Source organism: Hyaena hyaena, unplaced genomic scaffold (assembly GCF_003009895.1).
Source record: "Hyaena hyaena isolate Hyena2069 unplaced genomic scaffold, ASM300989v1 scaffold_277, whole genome shotgun sequence".
NCBI classification, from domain to species: Eukaryota; Metazoa; Chordata; class Mammalia; order Carnivora; family Hyaenidae; genus Hyaena; species Hyaena hyaena.
The window spans coordinates 699,361-723,115 of NW_024080905.1; the positions used below are offsets into that span (position 1 = coordinate 699,361).

Here is a 23,755-nt window from a genome sequence, read left to right on the forward strand (position 1 = left end):
AGCAGGGTAGAGCAGAGACCAAGGGAGACACAGAATGGGAAACAGGCTCCAAACTGTCAGCACAGAGCCCGATGCGGGGCTTGAACTCACAAACCGTGAGATCATGTCCTGAGCTGAAGTCAGATGCTTAACCGACTGAGCCACCCAGGAGCCCCTGGTATTTTTTAAAAAGTAGATTGTTTTATTCACTTTGCACACTTCATTTCTTACTGAATTTAGTGGAACAAATTTATGATCACATGTAAAATAATTAACATCAAAAAGAGTACTTATCAATAATATCCTTTTAACAGTCTAAAAGATTTTGCAGGTAATGTCTAAAAACAGATGGTATATAATATTAATGAAATAAATGAATTTTGAAATCATTCAAACAATGGGTCCCATTTTAACTGCATTATTTAATTTCCCAAACTAATTACCAAAGATTTAATGACAAAATCAAAACCATGTATTATCTCAAGTTGGAATTTTGCAGGATTCTACCACATTTAGTCAAATAATGCTTACATAGTCCTTAATTCTATAGATGTAAGGAAGATAATAGTACTGTTTACATTAGAAACGTCGGTATAGTGGAAAAGCTACTTCATCTTTCTAAAAATAATAAAAGCTTATTTGAAACTCAGGAGAGAATTGTGACCATGTCCTTAAGAAGGAAATGAGTGAACTAACAAACCAATTAATTACTAAAAAAGAGAGTCAACACAGACATAAAAATGTCTTGCTTAAGTTTAATCACAGAAATCAGTATGGAACTACTTACTTTTAAGTACTCACTTGCCTACTTAGGAAATATTCTTTGGGTGAAGTGTACATTTTGATCTCCATAGCACAGCGTTAGGAAATCTCTAAAATCTGACACCAACCTACTTTCCAGTTTTATCTCTTCCTGTGCAGTTCTCTCTTCCTGGTACCCACTTCCTTATGTTCCAGCATCCTAGGCCACATCAATAAAGACCACTTTCTCGCAAAAAGCTTCATGGCCCTTTCCCCTGGCTCAACTGGTCCATTTTCTCTCCTGTAGCAAGCACTTGTAGATACCTCTCTTTATTATTTATGGCTTTGTCTCCTAGTAACTTGTTGATATTTCTATTTCTTTTACTGGGAAGTTTGCTGGTTGACTAGCTAAAAGGATGGAAGGTAGATGGATCACAGGGGCGCCTGGATGGCTCAGATGGTTGAGCATCCGACTTCAGCTCAGGTCATGATCTCATGGTTCATGAGTTCGAGCCCCATGTCGGGCTCTGTGCTGACTGCTCAGAACCTGGATCCTGCTTCAGATTCTGTGTGTGTCTCTCTCTCTGTTCCTCTCCCACTTGCGCTCTCTCCCTCCCTCTCTCTCAAAAATAAAATTAAAAAAAAAAAAGGTAGATGGATCACAGGGCATCAGGGAAGACTCATTTTAGGAATATTTTGGCAACTCCATGACCACTCTTATTTCTGTGCCCCCCACACCAATTCTCTGCCACTGGCGACCTGCCCTTTTCTATTATGGAATAAAAGAAATGACTGCAGTCACATTCTTCACACATGGACAGAAGCTTCACAACTTCAGGACTCACAACTCTAGAATGACTTGCCACAAAAAATAAAAAGTACCCTCATCACCCAGGAACCATGCCCCCGATCTGCCTTCTTAATTCCCATGGCATCATTGTAATCATGACACTAGAGAAAAATCAGTTAATAAATAAGGGTTTTGAGATGCAGAATCTCTTTTAATATTCAAAAGCAGTATGAAAGTTAATGTAAGTTATGTAAATTTAATTTGATCTCTGAACACATATCACTAGCTTGCTAGATCCTTGAAGGCACTGGATCCTTGAAAGATGGAGTCTAAATTTATGTTAGTATCATTCACATTGCCTGGCACAGCATCTTACATATAACAAATACTCAGCAGAATAAACAGAGAACCCCATTTCCTCGCAATTTATCAATCATGTCAAGTCACACATGCTCCCAGCATCTTACCAAATTACTGTTCAGGGCGATCCACACAGGCTCATTAAACTTTTGCATTTGCATCAATGCAAATGCATTACTATAGGGATCTAGAATGCTAGCAATAAGGGAATTGTGGAGCTTGCAATAATTCTCTGCCTCTTGCCATGGTAACTTTAATTTCACGAATGAATAGTTACTTTCACCATATTGAATAAAGCCGTCTGTTGGAATTGTTGTTGGAGAATGAGGCAAGGAAGAGTCTGGAATAAAAAGAGTATCTTTTATTAGCATTAGCAATAAGCATTACTTAGAGAGTAACTGATACACTATATTCACTACCATATCTCATTACGTTATACAAACAATCAGAATAGCATAAATCCAAACCACCAGGCGTTAAAAATATTTCCTAAGTCATTTCACATCAAAAACCAAAGCTCTGATTTTTCATCAGCCTGCCTGGTTGACTTAAATAACTTCCAAACAGTATGCAGGTCAATAATATAGATACATAATTAAGTTTCTAAACTAAAAAAAGAAAAGGCTTGCAAATTCAATGATATCTAGAATCTGAGCAAAAGAAATGACACAGTTTAATCCCATAAATTAAGAAGTATCTATCATCCTGTTATTACTAATTTTTACCTTACCATCTTGGTCAAATTTCAAGGTCACCAACAGTCTTCCTTCCCCTCCTCCATCTGCTCCACCCTATCCATGAATTGGCATCTATCTGTGTCTATTTGACTCCACCTGTTAGTAAGGCACCTTCAAGAGACTGTTTGAAGTTCTGGCACAAAGTGAGATACTTGTCCCAGGTTCATTTAACCCCTATCCCACCATCACGCTTTATCCCCACTGATGATTGCCTATATGCCCTTCACCCACCCCCATGTCTTGACCAAACCAACTCAGTGGCTGGAGCTCTTCTAAGCCACAGTCCCTTTAGCTTTCTGAACCTTTTCCTTCAGTCTTCCACCATGGATTTCTAAATGTTTTTGTTGTTGTTGTTGTTTTCAATGTTTATTTATTTTTGAGAGAGAGAAAGAGAGAGCAGGAAAAGGGCAGAGAGAGAGGGAAACAGAGAATTCCAAGCAGGCTCTGAGCTGTCAGCACAGAGCCCGACACGGGGCTCAAACCTATGAACTACAAGGTCATGATCTGAGCCAAAACTGAGCCAAATGCTAAACTGTCTGAGCCACCCAGGTACCCCTTCCAGCATGGATTTCTAATCGCTGTTTTAGGCCAACCCATTCTTTGTGCCACTTACTGTATAGCCCGCCTCCCCCGAAAGAGCTGCTTTCTGTGTCCCTTAGTAGATGCCCTAGAGTTAGAGTTTAGTGAGTGTCAGCCTGTTGTATGTTAGAATGGTAGCCCATGAGCTAAGAATGGCTTTTAAATGGATGACAAATTTAAACAAAAAATCAAAGAACAATATTTTGTGACATGTAAACATTAAATGAGATTCAGATTTGTGTCCACAAATAAAGTTGTATTGGAACACAATGATGTTCATTTGTTTACGTGTTGTCTGTGATGGTCTAGTATCATGGCAGAGTTCTAGCAACAGAGAATGTATATTTACAGCCTAAAATATTTACAATCTGTCTCTTTACAGAAAAAAAAATTGTCAGCCCCTGGTCTAGGGGTCTAGATGTCCTTGCCTACCCATTTTGCCTGGGCTATTTCTCAGATGTGTTCCACTATATACCAACTTAATTCACCATCTGCCTTGTTCTCTCACTGTACCAATACCAAACGTTCTGATTATGCCTGGAGTGGTGACTTTAGATCAGCAAGGGCAGCTCCACCTTTCTTCTGCTGTTGCTGCTACCTTGTGTTGGTGGAAGAATATCATTAAACCAAGAGACCCAGGTCAGCACCGTCCAATGGTACAGCCAGGAGAGACTGAACATTCTTCCTGTTTCCCAGTGAGGGGAGTTCTGGGTTTGTCTTAATATCACCAAAAAATTTTAGGACCACTAAAAGTGGCAAATGAGGCTTGAGGGGAAGCTGAAAAAAAAGTTTCATGGAAGGCTATGTGCAACTAGGAAATAGCTCATCGGTCCAACTTGCTGGTTTCTGAAAACATTCATAAAACAATTATAAGGAGAAATTAAAATATCGGGAGGTTATTTTCAGGTGGTTGGATTGCGGGGAATTTTTTCCCTTCTTTATGCCTTTCTGCATTTGCTAAAATGTCAGCAAAGAACATGTGTTACCTATTTTTTGTAACAGTGGGTTTTTATTCATATATGTGAAGAAAAACATGAATGTGTATGTGAATATGATTATAAATATTTTTTATCTTGTAATAGGTTTTTATTAGGGGCAAATAATCTATCATTTGTGCTTATAATAAGAAGGAAAAGATTTTTTAAAAGCTTGTAAGCCATCATTCACTCCTGAAAGGAGTGTCCCTCCTGTCCTCGACAGAGACACAGATGACATGTTTGGCATTTCTAGTGGCCCAAGATTCTGGGCCCAAAGGACACAGCAGAGAGGGAAAAGCTCCTGACTTGATCAAAGTTCAGAATTTCTGCGGTGCTTTTCAGTCATCTCAAAGTATCTTAAGTGATTTTTCACTCGCTGTCATGGGCTGGTCATAGTTCCCTGATCCCGGAGAAAGTGTGGAAAAATCCATTTGATGTGGAAGAACAAACACCTTCTAATTCAAACCCTAAGAGTTGTTCTCGGATGACAGCAGCCCACACCGCCCCCACCCTCATCTCTAAGCCGCCTTGTGTTTCTGGCCTTCTTTCTGTGTAGCTAGACGATTGTGTTCTTGTTTCAGTGGACACCAAAGTACATACAACTATCTTCTTGATTCTCAGGAAATATGTACATTTTCTGTTTTATTGTTATTCAACGATAGTAGGGCTTCCTAGGATAAACAATGAAACACAAACCAGATATCTGCATTTTTAGGGGTGCCTGGATGGCTCAGTCGGTAAAGAATATAACTCGTGATCTTGGGGTTGTGAGTTTGAGCCCCACGTTGGGTGCAGAGATTACTTAAAAATGAAATCTTAAAAAAAAGAGAGATCTATGTTTCTTTTAAGGTTTATTTATTTTGAGAGGGAGCGAGAGAGAAAGCATGAGCAGTGGTAGAACAGAGAGAAAAGGAAAGAGAGGGAATCCCAAGCAGACTCCGTGCTATCAGCGCCGAGCCTGACATGGGGCTCGATCTCATGAACCATGAGATCATGACCCAAACCAAGTGAAGAGTCACACACTTAACCAACTAACTAAGCTACCCAGGCACCCGGAGATCTACATTTTTAAAGGCAGAGGATATAAAACCAATGAGGCATATACGATGTTCTATACCAGTGGTTCTCAAGTTATACGAGCACAACTGAGGAATTCTTACTGTGACATTTTAAAAACAGGCTCAGGTAGGCAAATATTCTAAATTCCTAACAAAGTTAGAAAAAGTTCCAGCTCCAAGTGTAATCTGCATAAAACTTTTCGGTAATGGATGAAGGGGCACACTCATGAATAGTTTATAGAAAATGTCACCCTTTTCATCTGTCACAGGCACACATGGATTGAGGTGAGAAACAAACCTGTCAATGTGCCAGGGAATGGCCATTCTTTAAATAAAACTTTATGTTTTTAGAGCAGTCTAGAGCTCACCGCAAAATTGAGAGAAAGGTCATTTTTTAAAAGCTATTACATAACTCCCCGCTCTTACGGGCAGTCGAGGTTTGGTAGAACTTACCAGGAAGTGTCTGGCAGATGTAGCCCCGCTTACTGTCACATGTGTCATCCATCCATTTTCCTGCATCCCTTGATTTCCCGCCAATAATAACAACGCAATCAGCCTGCACATTTATGGAGAAAGGGGGGAAAAAAGCAGTGTGAAACAATGATTGTTTAAATCAATTCACTAATGAGCCAAAAAAAGATCCTTCATTCCTAACCTTCAAATTTAATCATATTTCATTCACAGTACATTCAATCCATCTGTACTTTCCATGCCCCTGCTCGCACTTTCCACATGGATCTTTCACAGTGAACTCTTGTTGTTTTTAAATAAAAACCCAACAGACTTTGATAATTTTGGAGATAGGTCTGAGAAATTTTGCTCTCAGAAACCGTATTAATCTCTATCAAAATTTCACAACGAAATGTTAGAATACAATATCTTCTCCATATAAATTCTCCTGATTCAAGCTCCAGCATAGGTGTCCTGCTGTTAAAGGGAAATAAGTATTATCTATATTTTTCATTGCTAATTTAATTCATTATGGATTCAGAGCAAATTGCTGCTATGTGGCTAGAAAGTTTCACATCTTATTTGCGATCTTACAGGAAAGTATGCCAGGCTGGAAAGGGTTTTCTATTTTGTGTTCTGACTATGTTTGCAGTACCTAGCTTCCCTAGGATAGTCTATGAGCCAAAGCAAGTAATAAAGTCATGAAACATGCATCTGCCAAAGTTTTCGTCCTGTGTCAAGATTGTGACTTATATGTTGGGCTTCTTTAATCTATCAGTTCGAATAATTATAGCTTTTACTTATACTAGCTGACGTTGTTCTGAGTACTCTACATGTATTAATTCCTGTAGCTCACATCCATTCTGAGATTGGTACTATGTGTATGCCCATTTCACAGATGAGAGAACTGAGGCACAGGTGGACTTGCCCAAGGTTACACAGCTAATAAGTAAGAGGTGGGATTCAATCCACGGGCATTCAGGCTCCTGGCATAGACCTTAACTACTCCATCTTCCTCCTCGACAGGTGAGGAATGCCAAGCATGCTGGGAAAAGAAGTAATCTCTAGGAAGGGTTTTTGTTGATAGCCACAAAGGAAGGGAAGATTGGATATTCTCTTGAATGGATAGAAGGACTAGAATTTGTCTACGGTGCAATAATGAAGAGCTAGGCCAGCATGCCAATGATGCAGAGCAGAGAAATAGAGAAAACCTGAATCTTTAGCTTTATTCCATTCCCTGATCCACAGCTATGACTGCTGCCAGAGCTGCCTTCGAAACCTCCCTGCCTCCAACCTCATTCTTCATTTAATCCCCATGAGCTTTGACTCTCAGGAACTCCCTATCGTACATGTAGATGTGCCATCATTCCCATCTTCCTCCTTAGCTATTCTTATCTTTCGTTACCCTGGCGTACAGCCCGTGCTCTGCTCCGGAACTTGGACAGAGCAAGCCTGCTTCCACCACAAAATACACACAAAAAGTTCTCTCCCACCCTCTTTATCACACTGTATTTAATCCTCTTTGCGTCTCAAGTTCCTGAAATTGTAGCAACACAGTCTGTGTGTTTTGATTCCATTTGTGTGAAATAAACTTTATATGTTGCACAAAGAAAAAGTCTAGAAACAAATTCGGCAAAAGATTAATGGTGTTTTTCCCGGGTGGTGAGATGACAAATTTATTTTTTTGTTTCTGCTTGTCTTTATGTTCTCAAGACAAAAAAGAAACTTGGGCAATAATGATTTTTTTTTGGCTTCACACAAAATTCACTTCTCATCCAGAAACTTTTTACAGAAAATCTCCTCTCACTCCATTCTACTTCAACTTCTTCAGTAAGTTTTTAGCCCTCGTGTATGTAATGAAGATTCAAAGAATTTCTCCACAGAAAATCACTAGTCCATCACCAAAATGTATGTACCCTACACAGAGCTACCAAATTAATTATCACAAACACACCATCTTGATTAGATCACTTTTCTGCTCTAACCTTTTCTCGATGTCTATCTGACGAAGTGCACACTCATTCCCAGGGCATTTAAATTTCTCTAAATTCTGCTTTCAACCTTTCAAAGTTTTGTCTTACCTTTTTTCTGTATAAAAGCCCTGCTCTACCAAAAGCTATTCACTCCTGCCCAAATCCACATGGTGCCTTTTTCTTGAAGAGTGTATTTGCCTTACTCACTTAGCATGGCCTTCCCCACCCCTCACCCAACTTACCCATCATTGTTTTAAACCTCTTAAAGAAAAGACCCCTCAGGAATTCTTTCTCACGCTCCTTCTCTGCATCAGATGAAAGTCTCCCTATATAATCGTTGTCTGATTAGATCATTCCGTCCCATAGGAAGTTCTTTCCTGCTAACTAAGATAGGGTTTCATAACTGATCCTCACATTATACACTTGCATTCCTTACTGTCTTCTTTTCCATATAAGACTGTGGTCTAAGGGGCACCAGGGTGGCTCAGTCGGTGAAGTATCCGACTTCAGCTCAGGTCATGATCTCATGGTTGCTGGGTTCGAACCCAGCATTGGGCTCTGTGCTGACAGCTCAGAGCCTGGAGCCAGCTTTGGATTCTATGTCTCCCTCTCTCTCTGCCCTTCCCCCACAGGCGCTCTATCTCTGTCTCTCAAACAATGATTTAAAAAAATTAACAAAAGAAAGACTTGCGGTCTAACATAAGTGCAAGCTTCTTTAAGGTAAGAACAAAGTCTTTTGTTTCTTCCTGTTTTTCTCAGTGCCTAGTGTGTTGTTTAATATTGACCACTTGACTGTTCAGTGATACAAGATTAAAGGCATTGAAATAAAGAAACAATCATCCATCTCTGAGGCTAATGTATAAGAGCACCTAGGACACTGTTTGGCTAGCAGCAAGCACTCTACGAACGGCAGCTCAGTAATGGTAACAATGAGGATGGGATCATTAGTAGTAGTAGCTGCAGGATATACACGCTCAACACTACAAGCTTCAAGAGTTTAGAGGCAGCTGGTACAAATAGAGTTGGTAACTCTGGGCTTAAGTACACATCATGACTACAGCAGAGGTGCAGAGGGGAGCCGGCTTTCCCATTCCTTGGGACCCCCACCAGCTGCCCCACGAGCTGAAGTGTTCTTAATTGAATTTATGCCTCTTCCCTCAAGGCTGGCTCAGTCTGACACACTTAAAATCTGCAAGAATGAACCGGATCGAGGAGAACTCTGATGGATTTTTCAGAGATGACTGATTGCTAATACGATGAAGCAGGCTGACAGTAGGCGAAGAGGTGACCTGAAACGGATATTTACATCTTCATAGGACAGACTGCTCCTTCTCCCACCAGGGAAACCTTTCCCCCAGTTGGTATAATGAACTCCTCGGCCATCCGTCCACAGGAACGTGTGCTCGGAATTCACATCATTCAGCCCCGTCCAGGCATTAAAAGTGGAGTCCTTCATATGATAGGTGAGAAATGCTGAAAGAAACGTTCCACAAGATAATTTAAAACTTTAGGGGGAAATACTCAAAATACGGAAAGCAGTCAAAGTACATAATGTTAAAATACTGAGTCCACGATTAATGTCTTTATTATTATTTAAAAGCACTTACCATGAAAACACATTCTAACCTTCAAATCACACTATTGGGGCACCTGGGTGGCTCAGTCGGTTAAGCGTCCAACTTGGGCTCGGGTCATGATCTCACAGTTAGTGAGTTTGAGCCCCGCATCGGGCTCTGTGCTGACAGCTCAGAGCCTGGAGCCTGCTTTGGATTCTGTGTCTCCCTCTCTTTCTCTACTGCTCTGTCTCTCAAAAATAAATAAACATTAAATTTTTTTTAAAAAACATCACTCTATCACGTCAGCTTTGTACTTCGTCAAGGTTTGCGTAATACAAGTCTAGATTTTTTACCCGGGCCAGTGTGGATAGAGGACAGGATGTGCCCTGCCCAAGGGGAAAGGGCAGCTCAAGCCTGTCCCATGCCCAGCTCTCCATTTCATACACCCCCATCTGAGTGCGGTTGCCTGTCTTTCTGCAAGAAGAGGTACTGTGTCTAATTCATATGCAGTCATCCTGTGAGTGACCAGGTGCTCTGATTATTTTTAATAAGATAATCTGATTATAATAACTAGGGGGCAAAGAGGGCTCTTAATCCAGAAAATTTCTGAAAATGAGAACTCCTTGTCAAAACGAGAAGCATCAGGCTGTCAAATTCTCAATGACTTTGGGTTTCCAAGCCCAAAGAGCTACCCAGCTGGAACTTCTTCTGGGAGGCAATTGCTAAGGGTCGGTGGCCATCCGCTAAGTGTGCTTGGACCAAGGGGGGACATCCTGATGCTAAGGATTCGTGTCATTAGGAGAGAAGATCTAGAAAAATTCAGAGAATGCAGAACAAACGTGGCCTTTTGCTTCCTTGCCAATTCTGGGGCAGAGAGAGAGGATGGTGGCAAATACTCAGAAGCTGTAAAAGGCTGAAATGTACAGGTTCCCGACCCCTGCCCACTCGCCCTTCCTCATGCCCCCCACACCACACGGCTGCCTTCCACAGCTAGCAATTTCCCTGGCCAGGAGCCGTGGATGCCCAGTTGGACCAGTATGGACCCTACAGAATAATTTCCAAACCCTTATGCTTGAACATGACTCCTGAATGCAAAGAGGATACTGAATGACTGTGCACTGGGGTCTTACTTAAAAAAAAAAAAAAAGAAAAAAAAGCAAAATAGAGAGAAGCTCAAAGAGATGTAATTATCTGTTTATTCATAAACAAATAATTCCATGGAAGGGCCACTGTTACATGGTTATTCAACTGAGTAGCAGAAGAAGTGACCACTCGGCTCAGAGATTTGCTTATTTCTCAACTAAAGGTAAAAAAAATTATTTCCTTCCAAAATTTTTCAGAGAGAGAAGAGAGCATGGCCAGATATTTATTTTGGTTTTATTTTTATTTCCTAAACAAGATCATAACCTCCTCCAACCCCAGCTTGAAATAATGTGCAAAAGCACTACCTGCCAATATTTTAGCCCTGACTTTTTTTCTGCCAACAACCACAAATAAGAATTCAACAACGTGTGCCTGTTTTGCCAGGAATAATGTTATTTTATCTGAAAATTGTTTCCTTCTGCACATCTCTATTACCCAGGTTCTAATTCTGTTATGCCAGGAATCAGCACTTTGTGGTTAAGGGAAGAAGTCAATTATTGTGTTTCTCTGCTGGGTAGCTAAGCCCAAAATGTGGTAGGCCAGTTACGGAAATATGAATATTATATTCTTAACATGTTTTTATTGTGTGCTATGGTTTGACCCTTTTCTTTCCGCGTCTGGCAAGTTGCTGCCCTTGACTAAGGGCCTCAGTGAAACGTTGGTTGATTTATTGTATAATGTGTTCCAAGACAGCACATGGTGGCCTTTACGGAATAAAGTAAACACTTGAGAAAATGCCAGATGGGGTTTCTGGGTCTTTCTTCTTTCTTATATTTTCTGAGATGTACCATGATTTTGGAAGTCAAAGAATTTCAGAACCAAAAGGGAACTGAGATATTATCTAATTCCTCATCTCCCCCTTAACATCCCACATAAATTCATCCATACATTTATTGAACATCTTTCATGCTATGTGCCAGTCAGTATGTATAATGTATGCTATAGTCCATAGCATCCAACTGAGAACTTTCCAATGTAAGCATTTTCACGGTCCTTTAGAGAACTCACAAAGCAGCTCATTTAACCAGCTCCTTTTTTTTTTTTTTAATGTTCATTTATTTTTGAGAGACAGAGTGAGCAGAAGAGGGGCAGAGAAAAGGAAGGACAAAGGATCTGAAGCAGGTTCTGCACTGACAGCAGTGAGCCCAATGTGGGGCTTGCACCCATGAAGCTTGAGATCACGACCCAAGCTGAAGTCTGATGCTCAACCGGCTGAGCCACCCAGGTGCCCCTCCCTAATCAGTTCTAATTCTTAGAATGGCCTCCCAATTTTGAGCTTAAGACTATTTCTGCCATTCATTGGTATCAAGTCTTCCTTCTAAAACCACTCAGGTCCATATCCTGTCTTATCCAGGATGTGAAAGCTGAAAGTCTTTCAAACATGCCTCACTCACTGCCTGCTGAGGCTTCCAAACCCTCCATCAATTTGGTTTCTTCATTTGGCTGGCCTGTACATGGCCAGCAATCTCCTTAAAGTGATGACTCACTAATTTAACTTAATATCTATTTCAGGTAAGGTGGCCATGAAGAGACCGTGCGAAAGAATGGTCTTGTCAGATGTGAGGGCGACCTGGCTGCGACATCTGTCACCCCATCGATCGCCAGGGTTGATTCGGCTGATCTGGCTGGATAGGTGGGTGTCCCCTTCCTCCCTCATCGCTCCATGTGTGTCCCTCCAGAAGCTGTGCACTCGGTTGAAGAGGACGACCTTCCCCAATAGAGGAGGACCATTCTTTGGTCAAGGGTATAAGAGAAGCTGCTCTCCTCTGCTAGAACCTGCAAACAAGCTCTCAAGAATGGTCTTATCAACAACATAACAAGTTTTACAATCTGCTATACAGATAGGGTGAGTTTTCCCCTTCATTGTTCTTCAAAGCTCTGGTTTATCCAGATGTTTTATTAAAAATTTTTCCTCAATTTGTTCAAAGTTCATATCTAAAAATTAGTTTTAGTGCCTTAAGATTTTTTTTATTAATGTTTGTTTATTTTTGAGACAGATAGAGATAGAGTATGAGTGGGGGAGGGGCAGAGAGAGAGAGGGAGATACAGAATCTGAAGCAGGTTCCAGGCTCTGCGCTATCAGCACAGAGCCCGATGTGGGGCTCGAACTCATGACATGTGAGTTCATGACCTGAGCTGAAGTCGAATGCTCAAACAACTGAGCGACCCAGGTACCCCAGTTTTTGTGCATCTTAAATTATACAATCAAGTGACGAGAAGAGCAGTAAATGGAAATTTGCTAATTTCCAATTTATTGCTCTGGGGGTAGTTCTAGGAATAAAAGTGGAGAGTAGTTCTAGGAGTGAAATGGAAAATTAACAATTTTAAATTTAATTTTTTTGATTTATAGGAGAGTTTGATTTGAAGAAATATTACAACATATAAAAACTACATAGAGTCTTAATTCCTACTCATACAGTGGTACATTTGATATAACACATGCTTTAAAAAACATTTAAAATCCAGAATGCACACAGTACTACACAGTTTGATCACTGAGTCATTAGTTGATAAGCAAACGTCACAGAACAGCTTCATGTCAGCCAAGGCCACAAACACCATGTACGACACATTTGAACTGACAGATTTTGACATGTTAAAGATACAACATCAGTGCATGTTGGGGATCCCTGGTGCCATAAAGAAGGGTGACGGGAAGGCCAAACTAGTCGCTGGTAGTTTCCTCCTCCTTAATTTTCACTGAGGCACTCTCTCGAGCTTTGGCCAACATACAGCGCTTGATCTCCCAGCCAATGGCTTTGGCCAGAGGCGGTGGCACGGCGTTCTCCACCTGCCGGTGCTTGTCCAAGATCTTACCGAACAGCCAGTAGGTGTTAGATTTAATTTAAAATTGTTAATTTTCCATTTCACTCCTAGAACTACTCTCTACTTTGGTTCTTTGAGGAATAAACTGGTTTGGTGGAAACAGAATGGAATTTAAGTGGGAAGAGCCAGGTTTGATTTCCAACCCTCCTGCCTACAGCAGGCTCCCTGAACACCAGTTACTCATTACTGCAGCCTGATCTTGCACTCAATCCCACAACCTTGGGATCATGACCTGAGCCAAAATCAAGAGTCAGACGCTCAACGGACTGAGCCACCCAGTTGCCCCCAAAGGGACTTTCTATGTTAAATGCCCAGCATGGCGCCTATAATTACAAAATAGTTCTCCATATGTGTTTGGCTTTTCTCTCCTGCCTAATTAAAAACCAAAATATCATTTACTATCATCAGGGGGGAAAGGTTACATATTTAAGTGCATCAGTGATTATACAATGGTCTGCATACCTTGCTCTTTTTCATTGCGGATCGATACCAGATTTCCCCCAAATCCTATGCAAGCTTTTCGTGCCTCTTGCCAATTTTTTCTTTCTTCTTCAACAAATCCGAAGATTTTGTAACACTTGGATGGAAGAAAAAAAATGGGGGCTAAGTAAAGATAATAGTGCTCGCCCTGAAGACGTTTAAATTGTTCATGCAGATGATAGCCAAATATAAATTTTCTCCAAATCCAAAAGGTTAACTTAGTTTTATCACCCACAGACTTCCTCTGCAAAGTATTTTTTCTTCCTGGTAACAAAGGGCACATCTACAGGGATAATATCTTCAAGTATACTCTTCGTTTCCACAGGGAATTTGACAGAGAGCCTCCATCTAGCCTTGCCTAACATTTTCTAAAGTGACTAGGTAAGCGTAAGTTAACTTTAAGCTGAAGAGTTTGCATTGTCGCTCTCCGAATCGATTGATGACAAGACTGCCACTAATTTGTTTAGTACCTTATTATTGTAAAAATTCCAGCCTTCCTTACAGCCTCCTGGGACTGCGGGCACCGTGGGAATGACCGTGGCATTGATGCTGCTGTTGTGCCTCTGGCAAATGAAGGCATTTGGATAACCACAATTAATGTCATTCCAAAACCCTGGCAAGGGACAAAATAGCTAAATTAGATTTACATATTTGCATTTAAAAAACTCTTTTTAAAATAAAACACATTTCTGTTTCATAAGGATTCTCAGAAATGGCGTAGACTACAGCATCACGTTTACACAAGTAACTAGAAAGTACTATGTCATACCCTTTTGTTCTTTCACTTAAACTAATAATAGTTCAACTTTATTTCTTTCTTTATTTTAGAGAGAGAGAGAGAGAGCACAAGTGGGGGAGAGGGGCAGAAGGAGAGAGAGAGACAGAGAGAGACAGAGAGAGAGAGAGAGAGAGAGAGAGAGAGAGAATCTTAAGCAGGCTACACACTCAGCATGGAGCCTGATGTGGGGCTCAATCCTACAACCCTGGGATCGTGACCTAACTCAAAATCAAGAGTCAGACACTTAACTGACTGACCCATCCAGGCGTCCCAATAGTACTTCAACTTTATAGAGAACTTTCTATGAGCCCAGAATTAACCTGGTGTTGTAGATGTATTATCTAAACAGCCATTAACAGCTAAAGATAATAATCTAATAGTATCTAAACTTATAGATATGAAGCATTGTTTAGTGGTTCAGAAATATCGTCTTAAATTCTCTCAACAACACATATGTTCCGGTCACTATTCTCATTTTACAGACAAAGATGTGGAGAGAGATAAAGGAGACAGATAAACATTCTGGATAGTTTGCTCAAATCAAAACATAAAAAAATGTTTCCTAAAATAAGTGAGAAGATTGTGTCCTTCCTTAGAGCACATGTGAAGCACACATTTTTCTCACACACTGAACAGTTACACCACTGAAACTTAAAGTCTTTATTTCTTCTGCTTTTCTTGCCTGATGTAAGTATACAACTCGCTACTCTTAGGCTAGTAATGTAGCAAACGACAGAGGCAGATTCAAGATGATGTTTCTGTTGTCTACCTGAATTTGAATACATGGTCACACAATTTTCATCATCATTTGCAAAATTCGGTTCACCTGTGGCCCAAGCCACATAATCCACTTTGCTTCCGTCCATCCAACTGGAAGAGAAAAGTCAGGTACTTAGCTATAACAACCCAAACATGAGGATAACTGGTAACAGCCTAGTGCGAGGGAACAGATGAATCAATGAAGATGAACAGAGCACAAGATCTGAAGCAAACAGAAGAGAAGATTCTCAAGAGACTGCAGGAAAACTCCGAGGAGCTGGTGCTTCTCGGCCACTGTGCTCCTTCCTCTGCAGCAACCCAAGGCTTTGGCCAGTCTGTCTTCTATTCTTTCCCTGGAAGAAGCCACCTTTAGTCTTGAAGTGAGAGAGGAAATGGAGATCCCAGTTGCTCTGGAAGTGAGCCAGAGGTGAACATCCTCTCGCAGTGCTGATTAGACAGGATTCCCACAAAACAAAACCACCCGTAGAGAGAGACAGAGGATGGGGAGAATTTCTCATTAAAGCCCATTCTGTGATTTTCATGTTTACTCTAGGGTTCTCCCAGGGTTGGTGGGCCAGTGGTTATTTTTTATAAATTACAGAAATTCAGAGACTGTTGGCTGGAAAGACAGCTAGAGATCATCGAGTCCGACCCTCTCATTTTAGAGATGATTAAAATGGGTGCTGGTCCAAAGAAGCATCAAACATTTCTGATCTTTCAAATTAAGGAGTCTGAGTTTTGGTCTCTATTGCTCAAAAACAACAATAATGGCCAAGCAGAACACATGTGTCTCACACGTCTACACATGAGCCAGGAAGGCGTATCCATTCCTCAAACTTAGGAGAAGATGTGTATTAATGAACAAGGAAAGAAACCCCAAAAATGTGCTAATTTCCTCCCTCCTGTAGCTTTTTCTGGCCCCTGTATCTAATGGAAAACAGTACAGTCATTCCTTTGAAATGAAAGCACTTGATGCAGTTGAAAGGGTATTTCAAAGTAGTGTCCTTAAAGCAGTGAGTGGGGCAATGTAAAAGAATCCTTTAATTCTGTGCACCAAGGATGGTCCAAATGGGGATCGACTTTTAAAAATAAATTCGGAATTCCTATGTGTATCACGCACCTTCTGAGCAGATGATTTATGATCACGTGATGGCATCCTAAAGCAAAACTAGGTGGAGTTTCTGCAGATTAAATCAGACTTTGAACCATGTATTTGAGAATCATGATGTTCGAAATACGTAACAGGATTTTTAAAACTCCTTTTGCTTTTTTTTCAAAGATGCTTTCTTAGATTGAGAACTCAGCAGGATTTTTTAAAATGTGTCCAGCAAAGCTGAAGTCTCAAAATAACTGTGAGATGTTTATCAGATCCCTTTCTGAAGCAAAGTTGTTTCGATTTTGATGTACTTACATAAACTTTTTATCCAAGCTGATCAATAGGCCAATAAAATATGCGGGCTGTGCATCATTCTTGTTTACCTAAAAGATGGAAGTTTACACATAGTTCAATCCGTACTCATGTAATAAGAAAATTCTTAAACAAAACCTACTTATTAATGAGGCAGTCTATTTGGGATGTATTCTAAGGAGGGATTAATGCAGAAATTTTGGGGTGCAAAGTTATGCTTTTCATAGAAATAAAAATATTGGGGCACTTGGCTGGCTCAGTCAGAAGAGCATGTGACTCTTGATCTTGGGATCCTGAGTTTGTACCCCAAATTGGGGGTAAAGATGACTTAAACAAACTTTTTATTTAAGTGTTTTTTAATGTTTATTTATTTTTGAGAGACAGAGAGACAGAGTGTGAGGAGGGGAGGGGCAGAGAGAGAGGGAGACAGAGAATGTGAAGGAAGCTCCAGGCTCTGAGCTGTGAGCACAGAGCCCGACACAGAGCTTGAACCCACGAGCTGCGAGAACATGACATGGGTCAAAGTTGGTCGCCTAACCAACTGAGCCACCCAGGCACCCTTTAAATAAACTTTTTTAAAAAGAGAAAAAGAAAAATATACATACTATATATGAACCTGAATTTATAAAATAAATACCTTCAGTCATTCTCTACAAGAGCAAATGCCTGCAGTTATTAGGTTGTTGAAGATATTCTTTAACACAAAGTAACCATTTAATATTTTGCATTTAATATTTTGCAAAGGAAAGACTTTGTCCACATATATATTTGTGCAATATTAGGAAATATCCTAAGTATTTCAAACCAAAATATATCCACAAAGATGCAGAAAGATCGGACTACCCTCAAATACTTTTGTAAGCAAATTAATTTTTATTCTTTCATTACGTTCAACTTATTTTTTTCTGCTCTCCCTCTTATCTTCCTTCTGGCAAGCAAAAGGATGCCATGAAGATTTGTTAAAAGAAATATTAAGTCAATATCTTTGAAAAAAAAACGATAGATTCACTGTTATTTGATACTTTTGGTACAACGAAGAAAGATTTTTATATGTTTTATATGTTTAGCCAACAATGTGGTCCAACTAAGATAGATTTTTAAAAATTTAAAAAAATATTTTATTATTTATTTTGAGAGAGAGAGAAAGAAAGAGAGAGTGCATGAGCAGGAGAGGGGCAGAGAGAGAGAGAGGGAGACACAGAATCCAAGTCAGCCCCATACTCTGAGCCATCAGCACAGAGCCCAATGCGGGGCTTGAACTCACAAGCTGTGAGATCATGACATGAGCCAAAGTCAGACACTCAAACAACTGAGCCACCCAGGTGCCCCGGATTTTTAAATTAACAATCAACTTAAACTAAATCAAATGGTCCAGGATTGATACATAACAACTAGTTAAGAATTATAATCTTTGAAAATCTAATTTGTGAACTCAAAGCCATCACATATGGGTCCTCAAAAAGCATAGCCTGAAAACCATTTCTGGATTCTGTGACTCTGCATTGAATATCTAAGCAATGAGGTCATTCGTTTCTGTTATGGCCACCACCCACTTCTCCTCTGGCATTCACATCTTTCCTCTGACCTTAGAAAATTCAAATTTAGCACCTCATTTGAAATTGTGCCAGTAGAAGACATTATCTTTGCCTATCACATATCCCTGTTTCATTCTTAAATAATGATATTCTTACATATTTCCATAGAAACTTCTTTTTACTTTCACTCTGAATAGAAACAAGATCACCAAAGTTCTTTTTGCAAAATGCTCGGGCGTTGTCCATGGTTTCCTTCTCTTTGCTAAAATAATACTGGTAATCCTTGTAAATAACCCACCCATCTTCAGTGACTGGTGGATCTGAAAAATTAATGAAAAAGGGTGGTGAATTTTACTCAGATAAATTCAGGCATCTGGTACGTGTGGCGCACAAAAGCGAAAAGGCCAGAGTAGCTTTATCAGAGCGATCAGCACGTCCAAGAGCCCAGAGTAAGCAGGATGTTTACTCCAAACACAGACTGAATTGCCTAAAGCCAGGTATCCACTCTGCACCAAATCTGGAACTTTATCTTCTCAGTTAAGTTCCATGTGTCATCATTGGGTAAAAGAACTCCCAGTGTAACTTCCATCAAAGGGATCACATAGCGGACAGGACTTACATACCTGTACCCATGATGTTCTGAGTTCAAGAAGTGAAAGCTGTGAGAAATCAGCTTTCATCTCAATCTAAGGAAGAGTCTGTAACAATGGACTTGGGTGCTTTAGTGTATAACTGAGAACCAATGAACTGACATACGAGGAGGGCTCCTAAGCCTTCTCTGAAACCGTGGTATTCTACAGTTCTGTGCTCTAGTAGGCTGAGTAAGAGCCCCCAAAGATATCCATGTCCTAAGCTCTGGAATCTGTTACCTTACATGGAAAAAGGCACTTTGTGTGCACGATTAAATTAAGGATCCTTGGAGGAAGTCATTATCCTAGATTATCTGGGTGGGTCCTCATGTAATCACAAGGATCCTTAAAGTGGGAGATCCGACTACAGAAGAAAAGGATGATAAAGGAAGGAAAAAGGAAGCAAGATCGCTATGCTGCTGGTTTTTCAGGATGGAGGAGGGGGCCACAAACTAACTGCAAGGGAGGTAGTTCGAGAAGTTAGTAACGGCAAGGGATCAGATTCTGGAGGAAGCAGGGCCCTGCCGATTTTGACCCAGTGAAGCTGAGTTCCTATTTCTGATCTTCACATCTATAAGGGAATAAATGTGCTTTGCTTTAAGTCACCAACTTTGTGGTCATTTGTTACAGCAGCCATGGGAAACGAAGACAGTACTAAAGAGAAAACCTGGGCCCTTGGATTATGATCCAAGAGCCCTTGACACACTGTATGAAAATGCTTTGTTTTTGTGCATGTTAGCATCTGTTCCGGAGGAAAAGATGCAGACTTCCACAGCATTCTCAGAGATATTAAGAACTCCGCTCTTTCTAGGTGAAGTATTTTTCATGGAGAATGGAAAGAGCAAAAGAACCCATCAGTGTGGAGATCACGAAATAAGGAAACACCTACTGTCTTGAGGAGCTGGTGTGGGCTCAGGCTTCGGTGTTTGACCTGGAGAGCAAAAGAAAATCAGATTATAAAGTGTGCTTGAACTTCTGCGATCACATGTCCTTCTAATTTTACAATTTACATGGGTCGAAACAGCTAAAAATGTAGCTGTTCTCTCTTTCTCTCCCTCCCTTCCACTCCTCAATTGTTCTACCATATTGTGGAGGAGGAGCATGAAGGCTAAGAGGACAGTAACGGCCACCGGAAATTGGAAGACACTTTTCAGACCCAACAAATGGTGTCCCAGAAAGGAACACAAGTTTTGGAATCAGAAAGCCTAGTTTCAAATCCCAGACTGGGGTTTAAACCACCTACCTTCAATTCTGTCAGCTGCTAAAAGAAGTTAGTAGCATGTGTAAAGAGGCAGGGTAAATTATGTGCACTATCGGTATGCAGAAGGTACTCAATAAATGTTAGGTCGACAGTTATACATCTCATGAGGAGCTGTGAACTTAAAACGTCACGATTTGAAACCACTAAAGACGAACTATTTATTGATAAAATATTTTTCCAAGAATCTGATTTTTGTTAAATGTATCTTATCCTCAAAGTTAAATGAAAAATTTTTCTTTCCAAGGAGTTAATGATATATCTGGACTTTGTCAGAATCTGATAAAAGGACTCAGGTTACCCAGCCTTTGGCTTAAGTACTTAACATCTGGAAGAAGAGAGTTACTAATGATGCGTAAGTCGTTGGTAACTAGGAGACCTCTAAGGAAAATCTGGCCACTATTTATTCCTCCACTCTGAAAACTCTGAAAGCACTAATCTATGCACAAGAGAGGAAAACAAGCAGACACAACACGAGAGCAACCCAATGTCTCTAGTAGTGGATTTGGGGCAGTAGCCAAAGTCCCGCAACAGTAGAGGGCAGTGTGGTCCCACAAGCTATATACAAAATGAGGAAGATTCTGTATATTGTGGTTCAAGGGACTCTGTTTGTTCCTTTATCTTAACAGAAGAACCTGGATCCTCTGACCTCAACGCCTGACTTGGGTATGTGGGACTTTCTGAATGCCAGATCATGACTTACAGTGTGCACTAATACTCTTTTGACCATCATAAACATAGTGGCTATGACAGCATCGAGGGCCTCAAAATGGTGCTTGTTCTTTGTGTTGAATATTTATTTAAGAAATCAACATTTAGAATATTCGGACATTGGGAAACTTTTACCTACTGGATGGCTCACATAGGTCAGAGGATGAATATTCCAAAGAAGAAATAGCATGCAGATTACTCTACCTACAGAGTAGAACGCCCACCCACTCCCATCCCTATAGAATCACAGCTCGTGGGAACTATTTTAGAGGACGTGACTGTCATCCAGGATTGCAGGTGGCCTTTTGATCTTCTGTTCCTTTGGAACATTTATCTGTGCCCAGTGACTTCATTCTTATCCTGTGAAATGATGGTCCTGTCATTTCCCTTATTTGGTTATTTTGTCTGTTTGGTTCTGCTAATAAAAGGAAAATCCTGGGATATCAGGAGGTTAGTTCTCCAATGTGACATAAAATAGAGGACAGGTACCATACCTTTTTGTATCTGGCAAATCCAGTTGTTAAGATGTTCACAGTTAATATCATTCCAGGACATACTAGAGTCACCTTTCAACTCACCACAGTATTCAACATTTTGATAATTATTAGGTTCTCCATAAGCCCAATTTTCATATGAAACCTATGTCAGAAACATTACATTGCAACCATTCATCATTTAAGTAATTTAAATCAGGCCATTGCCAATCATTTATCTAAGCACAGGAAACAAAGGAAAGGCATAGCAACATTTTTTAATCCATTCACTTTTTTTTTGCAATAGCTTTGTTTTGGAAGCAAGGTTTATGAAAATGGGTGGGAAAGAAATAGCTTTCATTACATGGAAACTTTCAAAGTTGACTAGAATATGCTATTATTATAAAATTTTCTTTGGTCTTACTGATGAATGGATCCAGGGCCTGGAAAGTGGATATCTATATGGGAAAAACCTGGTGAAAAAGTTCTATTTGTCATTATTGGGTGTTCCTAAATCTCTAACCCATTCTTAAGTGGTAACGTTTCAGTGGGATGTTGGAAATTTTCTCTTTATTAGGTAGGAGAGAGAAATAGAATTTGTTTTTCTAATCAAAGAAAAAGACTTAACAAAATGCTGCTAATAGAACTCCATAACTTCACCTAAAAGAACAGTGGAAATAAATGGAGGGCTGGGTGGGTGTAGAACCCCTTTGAAGTTTTCAGTGTAGAATCATTGCCAACAGAGTTTAGACTAAGCATTTTCCAGAGATATCAATATGAAGCCCAAGTGTCAGAGGAGCTATCAAATAAATCACTTTCCTCAAGTGCCTTGAAAAGTTGCTGATGGGCTCTAAGAGGAGGTAGAAATGAAATTACACAAAATCACTTCCTGCGATGACCAGACCACTAAATACTGCCACCACGTGTCATAGCCTCACACTTCCCCATTCTTAGGAATGGGGAAGGCTGACAAGGTCCAATGGTTATTAATGGATTCTCAAAAACTGTTTCCAGATCTCCTGCTCTATAAGATGCTATAAACCACTCAATTTTTTATATTAAGTTTTAAATTTTAATTCCAATACAAATCAAAACCACACTGAGATACCACCTCATGCCAGTCAGAGTGGCTAAAATGAGCAAATCAGAGGACTCTAGATGCTGGTGAAGATGTGGAGAAACGGGCACCCTCCTACACTGTTGGTGGGAATGTAAACAGGTGCAGCCCCTCTGGAAAACAGTGTGGAGGTTCCTCAGGAAACTAACAATAGAACTCCCCTAAGACCCAGCAATAGCACTGCAAGGAATTTACCCAAGGGATACAGAAATGCTGAGGCATAGGGGCACATGTACCCCAATGTTCATAGCAGCATTCTCCACAATAGCCAAAACATGGAAAGAGCCTAAGTGTCCATCGACAGATGAATGGATCAAGAAGATGTGGTTTATCTATACGATGGAATACTACATGGCAACGAGAAAGAATGAAATCTGGCCATGTGTAGCAACATGGATGGGACTTGAGGGTGTTATGCTGAGTGAAATAAGTCAGGCAGAGAAGGACAGATACCATATGTTTGCACGTATAGGAGGATTAGGAGGAACTTAACAGAGGACCATGGGGGAGAAGAAAGGGAAAAATAGTGGGGAAGAGGGAGGGAGGCAAACCATGAGAGACTCTTGAATGCCAGAACAAACTGAGGGCAGATGGGGTGGGGGGGAGTGGAAGGGGGGTGATGGGTATGGAGGAGGGCACTTGTGGGGATGAGCACTGGATGTTATGTGGAAACCAACTTGACAATAAACTATGTTAAAAAAAATAATAAAATAAATTTTAATTCCAATATAGTTAACCTACAGTGTTACGTTTGTTTCAGGTATACAAGATAGCGGTTCAACAATTCCATATACATTCCTCAGTGCTCCTGATGGTTAAGTGTACTTTTAATCCCCTTCACCTATTTCACCTCCCTCCTGCCCCTTTGTGAACCATCAGTTTGTTCTCTATAGTTAGGTGTCCATTTCTTGATTTGCCTCTCTCTTTTTTCCTCTGCTCATCTGTTTTGTTTCTTAAATTCCACATATGAGTGAAATCATATGATATATGTCTTTTTCTGACTGACTTATTTCAGTCAGAATTATATTCTCTAGCTCCATCCATGTTGTTACAAATGGCAAGATTTCATTCACTTTTATGGCTGAATTATATTCTGGATTTTTATGGCTGAATAAACATAAGTATTGATGGACACATGGGCCGCTTCCAAAGTTAGCTGTTGTAAATAATGCTGCAATAAACACAGAGGTACATGTACACCTATGAATTACTATTTTTGTATTTTGGGGTTAAATACCCAGTAGTGCTATTACTGGTTTATATGGTAGTTCTATTTTTAAGTTTTTTTAAAAAAATATTTACTTGGGAGAGCTCAAGCCAGGGAGGGACAGAGAGGGGGGGACAGAGGATCCAAAGCAGGCTCTGTGCTGACAGCAGCGAGCCTGATGTGGTGCTCAAACTCAAAAAATGCAAGATCACGACCTGAGCCAAAGTCCAA

The 23,755-nt window shown here is 40.3% G+C and overlaps 1 protein-coding gene across 1 annotated transcript in view; it reads right to left on the reverse strand.

Moving 5' to 3' along the window:
• The window catches only part of MRC1 (mannose receptor C-type 1), a 106,475-nt gene that overhangs the window by 12,611 nt on the left and 70,109 nt on the right, over positions 1-23,755 (reverse strand). The window contains exons 15-24 of the mRNA XM_039245891.1: positions 21,222-21,366; positions 19,648-19,689; positions 18,286-18,449; positions 16,598-16,665; positions 15,197-15,297; positions 14,120-14,262; positions 13,632-13,746; positions 8,951-9,117; positions 5,675-5,777; positions 1,978-2,210 (exon numbers count right to left, since the gene is read on the reverse strand). Coding sequence (XP_039101822.1) covers positions 1,978-2,210; positions 5,675-5,777; positions 8,951-9,117; positions 13,632-13,746; positions 14,120-14,262; positions 15,197-15,297; positions 16,598-16,665; positions 18,286-18,449; positions 19,648-19,689; positions 21,222-21,366 — 1,281 coding nt within the window. The remainder of the gene's footprint in view (positions 1-1,977; positions 2,211-5,674; positions 5,778-8,950; positions 9,118-13,631; positions 13,747-14,119; positions 14,263-15,196; positions 15,298-16,597; positions 16,666-18,285; positions 18,450-19,647; positions 19,690-21,221; positions 21,367-23,755) is intronic.